Source organism: Condylura cristata, unplaced genomic scaffold, assembly GCF_000260355.1.
Source record: "Condylura cristata isolate star-nosed mole 26May11 unplaced genomic scaffold, ConCri1.0 scaffold00008, whole genome shotgun sequence".
Classification (NCBI taxonomy): Eukaryota; Metazoa; Chordata; class Mammalia; order Eulipotyphla; family Talpidae; genus Condylura; species Condylura cristata.
The window spans coordinates 4,286,143-4,294,723 of NW_004567109.1; the positions used below are offsets into that span (position 1 = coordinate 4,286,143).

The 8,581-nt window shown below is 57.9% G+C and overlaps 1 protein-coding gene across 1 annotated transcript in view; it reads right to left on the reverse strand.

Annotated features, from left to right (window-relative positions):
* Positions 1-405: 405 nt before the first annotated feature.
* DHRS3 (dehydrogenase/reductase (SDR family) member 3) overlaps positions 406-8,581 on the reverse strand; it is a 33,669-nt gene continuing 25,493 nt past the window's right edge. The window contains exons 2-6 of the mRNA XM_004678521.2: positions 6,461-6,604; positions 5,818-5,937; positions 5,300-5,538; positions 1,879-2,004; positions 406-902 (exon numbers count right to left, since the gene is read on the reverse strand). Coding sequence (XP_004678578.1) covers positions 818-902; positions 1,879-2,004; positions 5,300-5,538; positions 5,818-5,937; positions 6,461-6,604 — 714 coding nt within the window. The 3' untranslated portion in view covers positions 406-817. The remainder of the gene's footprint in view (positions 903-1,878; positions 2,005-5,299; positions 5,539-5,817; positions 5,938-6,460; positions 6,605-8,581) is intronic.

Consider the following 8,581-nt stretch of genomic DNA (forward strand, 5'->3'; position numbering starts at 1 on the left):
CTGTGCTGGGGTCTTCAGGGCTTTGGCTGCTCAGAAACACCCCCAGGACACGCCGGCTGGACCGGGGTGCTCAGAAAAGGCTGGGGCTCCTCCCCCAGGTGGGGGCTGTGGAGGCGGGGGGCTGTGGCAGGGCACAGGGCAGCTCTGGGCAGATTCGTTCGTGGTGGTGCCAGCGGGGCGCTGGGGAGCAGAGCGGCCCCCAGGCCTCGGCTGTCGGGGAGGCACACCCCCCCGAGTCGCCCCGCCCGGCCTGGCCTCCGAGTCTTTCCCAATCTCGCCTCTCTTCTCGCCCCTCGGCTCCGGGCAGCTGGGCCAGCGCTCACCAGAGGACGGGTCTGTGGTTGCCATCGGCCCCTCCCCCTGCCCACCAAGAGCCAGGGTGGCCACGGATTTCCACAGCGGAGCTCGCAAAAGCCATCTTTTTATTTTTCATTCCTGCCGTTCAACTGGTTTGCGCAAGCTGAGGATGAGTGGGTTTTGGAGGGGAAGGAGGGCCGTGGGGCGGACCCTCCCGAGACAGTCTGTGCACGCTGCTGAGGCTGGTTAGACTGGAGAAGGTGAGCAACAAGCTCTACACAACGAGACAGGTACCGAGTGTCAAGGTGGCCGCTGGCTGCTTCTTGCCTCCCCATGGGGGTCAGTCACGCCCGTCGGTCCTGTGCAAAGGTCCTGGGGCTGGCCGGGGCGGCCGCATCCTCCCCCGGGTCCGCAGCTGTCCTGCTCACCCTGCAGAGTGTGCCGGCGACAGGCCGTGGCCGGTGCCCAGGGGCAGCCCTGCGGGCGCCGTGGCTTGGGACTGGGCCTCTCTGGTCCTGCCCTATGTCCTCCCTTTGAAAGTGTTCATGCAGGTGTAGGTTCCTGAGAATTTGTGGATCTCCTCCAGGGCGGCCTGCGGGAGTATGCTGGGGGCGGGGGAGAGGGGGAGAGAGGAGGTCAGAGCAGCCACGCGGGGGGGTGCAGGAGAGCGCCCCTCACAATCCCCTGGCCACGCGCCCGCCATGGGGGGCTTCAAGGAAGTGCAGAAACAGCTGTTTCCAAGTAGGGTGGGCAGAAGCAACTGTCGTAGCCCAGCTATACAGCCCAGCTCTTGCCCTCGTAACTCCCACCCGGCTGGTCCCATGACCTTTCTACGAGACCCAGCCTTTGGCATCAAGACCTCAAGACCCCTGGGTATATTTCCTGTAGGTTGGACCCGGGGCTTGTCTCTAGAACAGCAGTTCGCAAAGTGTGGCCCAGGAGGGACCTTTGTGGGGGTTACCTGAGATCTCTTCATGGGTCTGGGAGCCAAATTATTTTTATACAGCTACTATTATAATAATAAAAAATTGCCTTTTTCACTCTTGTGGGTGTACTGTCAGAATTTCCAGAGGTTCTATGACATGTGCTATCACATGGATTAAAATCAGAAGCAGATACAAGAGTCCAGTTGTCTTTAATTAAGTCAGACAATAAAAGCTTTGCAAAAATGTAAAACAAAGCCATTCTTCTCACAACATTTTTGTTTTTTGGAAAATGTGCCTCTTTTCATGAAAATATCGTATTTATGTTAATATAGAATGGGTTTGTGGTTGCTTTTTATAAATATTTTAAGTATAAACAAATAGGAAAATCTTCTAAGACTTTTCCTCGCATGGTGAATAGTTCACGTAGACAAAGCTCTTTGGGTTCCTCAGTAATTTTTAAGGCTGCAAAAAACGGTCCTGAGACCACTGAGTTGAAGAACCACTGCCCAGGGGCCCCACCTGTCATGCCCACAGCAGACATGACCAATCGATCACCCTGTGCATTCACCTGCCCAAGGGCCCTGCCCCACAGGCTCCGAAGGAGAAGGGGAAATGCCAGCCTGGGCCTGACAGAGCTTTCCCCACCAGCCCCTACCTTTTCAAGATGATGAGGGCGTGCATGGTCCAGGGGAGCAGGAGGAGGGCCTGATTGAGCTGCACAGCCTCCACGGTCCTCCGGGCCACCGTCTCCGGCTTCAGTGGGGGGAAGAGGTTGGGAAACCTGCATGCAGGAGGAGATGATGTGGGTTTGTCCTAGAGAAGCAAGGACTTCTGCCGTCAGCCTCAGTAGCTAACACATCCGGAGCACCCTTTGGCTTCTTCTGTTTGGGATACCCGAGGCCCAATCCAATTCTCTCCTCCCCTTGAACACTTCTCGTTCTATAAACCCTCCTCTCCTGCCGCCCCCAAAGTGCTGGAGTTCCTCATTCCCCACAGTACTCCCAGCTCATAGGTGTCTCCCCTTGAGAATCAAGGCGTCTAGCTTACCCACCCAGGACCCATTCTCCAAAGCGCCCACAGGGCCCCTTCAAATGGCCAGTGTCACTGTCCTGCTCAAATCTCCCTGCTCTTGCCTGGGGCTCCCCCACATAAGAGTTCTGCTCACTTGGCCCTGTCTACCGCAAACCCCTCTCACCAGCCTGCACTCCCGCAGTCCCGGACAAGCTCCTGCTTGCTCACTCACTTACATTCTGCCCCATAGTCTGCTCCCCGCAAGCTCCCCCTCAGGATGGTGCCTCTGCCCCATCCACTCGGGGGTTTCTGATCGTACCCCCCCCCCCGATAATTTCCTGGGTGCCATTTGCCGCATCTAGAATGGTCTGGCCTGTCTGCTTGTTTCTTTGTGAATGGCCTCTCTCCCCCAGCAGACTCAGTTTTGTGAGGACCAGGCTGCTCTGGCTTCCCGCTGTAGCTCCAGCACTTAGTAGGGCAGCATACAGTAGGTGCTCAATAAATGCCTGCCCAGTGGATGAACACTGAATCTTTGCCATTCCCCCGGTGTGTCCTGCTTGACCTGTCCGGAGGCAGACAGTCTGCTGGGATATCCTTTCCGGCCTACTTTGCTGACTCACTCATTTTTGTCCACTCATTCACTCACTCACTCTCAGAGCCTTCCATGGAGCTGATAAATGATTGGATAAGCAAACTTCGGGGACTGCACACGCTTGTTCAGAGATACTCTGCCCTCCCGTGATGACGACGCTCCCAAGTGCCAGGCCTGTGCTAGCTTCATAGGCGTCCTTTGCTCCAACTTACAGATAAGGAATTGAGGTTCGGGACACGGAGAGTCAACCCGGGTGTACAAGCCTGAGTCCTGGGTCGATGCTCCGTGCCTGTCTGCGGCTGCCCCACCCTCCTGGGCCTGTAGGTGCAGGGCTGAGGCTCTGACCTCAATCCCACAAATACTTGGGAGCCGCTCTGGCACCCAGGATTAAGGGTGATGAGTCACCAGGTCTCAGAGAGCCCCAGGATCTCACCCCCCACCCCAGGCTTCCTTGCCACGCCCACAGTGCCCCCGGGGTCTCCAGAGAAAACTGGAGCAGCTCTCTGATGCTGGGCCTGAGGGCTGGACAGACAGCCTCCTCCAGTCCCTCCCTGGGCGGCGGCTACTACTGGGCGGAGGGGCCACAGCCTAGATAGACCAAGCTCAGAGGGCCTCGGGGGCCCCTCCGGGTCAGACCCCTGCAAGAGGACCTGGCAGAGGACCCTCTGCTTGCCTGCGGGCGGGACTTTCTCCTTTCCCTCCGCGGTGGGTGTGATGGGTATACAGGAACCCGCAGACCTATTAACTCCCACGGAGGCAGCAGAAACTCGGGGAAACGGCGTGTCAGCCAATGTCTCGCTGTATGGCCTTAGGCAAGTAACTCCGCTTCTCTGAGCCTCAGCTTCTTGGCCTGTGAAATGGGGCCACTGGTGTCCTCCCAGGGATGATGAAGCCCAAAGGCGGCAGCGTTTATAAAGTGTCTTTGTGGCTGTAACACCCAAGATCAGTGAACAGCGATTTACAAATAATAGCACCCACCTCTGTGCCCTAACCAGTGGCTTCCCATCCCGGGCCGTGGGGAGCTGCAGACTGGGGTGTGACCCCAGGAAGTTTGGGTGGTCAATGAACCACTGTGGAGAAAGCAACTGGGGGAAGCTTGGATTTCCCTTCCAGAGCTAAGACAGGGCTGGACGGGCCAGGGTGCCACTGAGAACCCTGGGTTGCCCCTGTTGCTCTCGCATGCAATTTCCCCTGCTACATGCATTTATTGAGCACCTCCTGTATGCACAGATGAAAAAAACAAACCAGGTCTCCATCTGCCAAAAAAAGCAACATGGAGCATTAATTGTCACTGATCCAGCCTCTTCTGCATCAGAATCAGTGCTCATTTGCGTGCCAAATGATTATCCTGAGGACCCTCAGCGGTATGTGTCATGTTGACACTTTCACAGACAAGCAGAGTAAAGCGCAGAGAGAGTAGAAAACTTAGCTCAACATTCTGCAGTCACACAGCAGCTGAGGCCTACTGCCAAAGCCGGGATTTTGATTCTCGGTCACCGGGACCATGCTTGTCCCTCCTCAGATCAGCAAAGGCATCCGGAGGGCCCCCAGGGACACAAGTATGCAAAACACTGTCCACCCATGGTCTCCCTGAATTCTCAGGGTCACCCTGCCTGGTCATCCTCATTTTGGGGTGCAGGCAAATCTCACATCATAGGTTCCACGGCAAAAACCACAGAAATCATTTGGGCAATTCTCCGTTTCACTGGTCTGTCGCTGTAGGTCCCGTCCTAGCCACACGTCATCAGAGGGTCGCATGTGGGGTTCCTAGGTAGGCCCCACTCTGTCCCGGACACAGAACCCCAGCAGGGGACATTCTATCACGCGCTCACGCCATGTTGCAAGTCAGCCTGTGGGGCCAGAGCGGGAAAGAACTGGCCTCCAGGTGAGCTAGCCCCGTGAGGGCCTGGCTCTGGAGCTGGGCTCTGACCCCTGCCCTTCACGGGGACCTCACGGGCCAGATTTGCATACAATAAAAGGCATGAGTCTGAAGGGTAAAGGGATTAATTTTTACCCATGTAGCCATCACCTGGCTTAACAAGACAGACCAGTTCTAAAAGCCTAGAAAGTTCTCTCTGGTGCCTCCCAGGCTACATCTCTACCCCCAGGTGTGGCCACAGCTCTGCTTTTAATGACGAGGGCCCAGACTGGCCTGTTCCAGAATTACTCAGAATGCTCTAAAGAGAGCATTGTCTCTGGCTTCTTTTGCTGGCCATGGTGTTCTTGCAGCTCCTCCATCCTGCTCCTGTATCAATCCCCTGTTCTCTCTTTATAGCGCAGTAGTAATCCACTCAGCACCAGCACTCTGCTAAAGGCCCTGACCCAAGAAGCAGCCTCCTAGGCCATACCAGCGTCCAGCCGGAGACGACACCAGAGAGAAAGGGCTCTGGCCTGCACACACCAGCGGCCTCTCCCCAGTGCAGGCCACTGGTGGGTGTGCGGGGGTGGCGGAGGTGGGCCCCTGCGCACTGACCTGACCCTCATGCCCTGGAACATCTCGGTGCTGGTGTGGAAGGGCAGGACGGTGGTGGCACTGACGCCCGGGCAGTCCAGCAGCCCCAGGGTCAGGCTCTCCATGAAGGCGAAGGCCGAGGCCTTGGACGTGCAGTAGTCAATGGCGCCCGGGATGGCGGACAGAGCCAGCACGGAGTTGAGACACACGATGTGGCCGTTCTGCAGCTCCAGCATGCGTGGCAGGAAGGCCTTGGTGGTCTGCGGGCGGGCGGGGTGTCAGGCAGAGCAGCTGCAGCGCCCAGCGCCCCTCAGTCGGTGGCAAAGACCCCGGGCCTGAGGCTGGCGGCTGCCAGGCACTTGGCAGTCCGAGGAAGGGGCCGAGGGCCACGACTGTGGGGTCTGAGCTCCACATTTCAGAGCGTCCAGCTGCCTGCTGGTCAGTCCTCTTGCCCATCCCTGGTCACTGGACACCCCCGGCCTGCCCCCGAGCTGTGCTGAACCGCCCTCCCTTCTCCTACGGCCCCGGGACGGGCGTACCCAGAACTGGCCGAGGGTGTTGATGTGCTGGGACTTGAGAAGGGCGTCGTCGTCGCTGTCCATCAGGCTCTTCCCGTGGACCACTGCGGCGTTGTTCACCAGGATGGTGATGTCGCCCACCTGCGGGGAGAGGGGCAGGGCCGTGAGGGCTGCCAGCCCGTGGCCTGCGTGGGGCCCTGAGCCCCAGCCCTGCCCGTGGCCCTGGGCAGCCACAAGGCTCCCGGTCTTGATTCGCAAGATGGTTCTGAGGGAGGCTGAGGGATAACCGAGGGCCACGATCCACCTGGCGCAGAGCGCATTTGTGATAAGCGCGGGATATCCCGTGAACAGCTAATGCTCCATGCGCTGGACACTCCGCAGGGCCCGGGCAATCCCGGGGGTCAGTCTCAACGAGGGTCCAGCTGGGAGGGGCCCTACCAGGGCAGAGGGACCTTTGTCCTCAAGCCCCACTGCGCCAGGAAAGAAACAAGGTCCAGACTCCCAAGGGGACACCAGGGGACACTCCTGTTACACCGGCAACCCACACCCGAACCCCCACCCTGCAACACACGCACAGGCACGCGGGCACGCACATCTGCACACAGCACTGCTCTGGTGGGCCAGAGGGGCCCTCTGGCCGGCCACCCTGGGGCAGGCCACTCACCTTCTCCCGGACAGCCTTGGCCTTCTGATACACCTCCTCCCGGTTGCCCACGTCACAGATGAAGTAGTGACACTCAGTGCCCATTTGCCGAATCTCCTCCGTCGTCTCCTTCAGGCATTTCTCAGTCCGGCCCCAGAGGACAATCTGGAAGGAGAGGATCACCGCAGAGTCGGCGGTTAAGGCAACTTGCTTGCGTGAGGCTGGCCTCCCTGACTCCAGCCACAGGCTGAGCAGGAAAAGCAAGTCGATTGGGGCTTTTTAAAAGGGACAGCGCCTGCTCTGTGGTGAAGCAAGGGCTGCGGAGCGGTAGCCCTGAAGCTACCCCAACAGCAGAGTCCGTTCGGCACGAGGGTCTAGAGCCAGGTGTGTTAATAGCAGCTTCAGAATGAGGGGAGCCTCCTGCGGTGGTCCCCGCTGGCTGGCCTCTCCCAGCAGGGAAAGAAACGGGATCCGGAGGGATCCTGGCGAGGGCAAGAAATGGGTTCTTCCCGCGACCGGACAGGTGTGTGACGGGCAGGTCGCCACAAGGTCAGGAGAGTCTGGAAATGCTCAACCTTGACCTGAAAGATGCCCGCACATGTCATGTCCTTGGGGTGCCGGAGAAGCTCCTGGAGGTGGGAGAACCAGGGCCCAGTGATGGGGCAGGGAGGAAGCCAAGGAGACTCAGCTACATCAGCACAGAGAGCGCAGGGGACAGGAGAGAATCAGCAGGCAAGAGACAAAAGCCTCTTTGGGAATGGGCCGACTGGGCTTTTCGTTCTTTTTATTTAGTTATTTTTAAAAGATTTATTTTATCTATCCAAGCATACAAGAGCTGGGGTGCAGGCCCAAGGTGTGGGGACAGGGGAAAGGATTCCCCAGAGACAGAGTGGGGAGCAGCACAGGCAGATGGACTGAAGCCCACTGCTGAGGGGAGACAGGAGAGGTCTGCTGCACCCTGTGGGTCACTCCCTGGCCGGTGACAGGTGATCAAACTTGCCCACAGCTTCATAGTGCTGAGACTTAACCCCTGCACCACCAGCAAGGCCCCCGGGCTTCGAGTTTTGTTTCTTCTCTTTTTAAAAGTTATGATTAATGAAACGCGTCCTCTAATCATAAACCCCAACATGGAAACCCTGATGTGTGAAATCAGTAACAGACGCAAACTCCGCTCCCCGCTCCAGATTCTCTTACTCTGAAGGCGGCTGAAACGAGCAAGCCTGAGTCGGACAGGCAGCCACAGGAGAGGGGGTCACAGATGCCCCCCAGCTCCAGATTCCTGCCAATGTCGGCCGCCGGCTTTGGGGGGCAGAGCAGGGGCGTGCGGATGTGTGGCTGCTGATGGCAACTGTTTATCAACGGTTGCCCTGAAGTCTCAGAACTTTCTCTAAGCGGGAAGGGCCCCCGTGGGCTAGGCAGGTGGGAGGCACTCGTATCGGTGATTGCCACTGGACCTGGATCCTCAGCGTTTTCAAAATTTCGGAAATATTCTTTGAAAACAAACGTGTTCTCGCACCACCCAGAAACATCTATGGGAAAACTCCACCTGGTACAGCCACTTGATTTTAACTGGCGTCCTGAGATCCAGGCAGGCCTGCGGGGGGAGGGCTCGTCGGTGGCTCCCCGTGACCACCAGAGCCCGCCAGGGATAAACAGACTCCCAGGGGCACTGCCTTGGCTGTGGAGCTCAGGACGGACTGAGAGTCCCTCCAGCAGAAGCTTGCGCGATTGGCTTCAGAGAAGAAAGACACGGACATCTGTTTCAGTTGGGTGGGGGCACCCCCGCGCCGCCAGGCTCAGCTTTGCTTGAAGTCATTGTCCTCCACTGAAGTCATTGTCCCCCACGTTTCCTTTCATCCTCGTTTGTCACACTGCCTGTGTGTCCACACAGCCTCCCTCCTATTCTCCTGTCCATTCCTTCTTTCCCTCCTCTCATTTTTCCTTCCATCTATCCAACCCTCCATCCCTACCTTCTGTTCATCCTTCCTTTCTTCTGTCATCCATCCAGTCACTCCTCCATCTGTCCACCCACCCACCTTTCCACCCACTGCCCATCCACCTGTCCACCCACCCATCTGTCCACCTACCCACCCATCCATCCATCTGTCCATCCAACCACTCATCCATCCATCTGTCCACCCA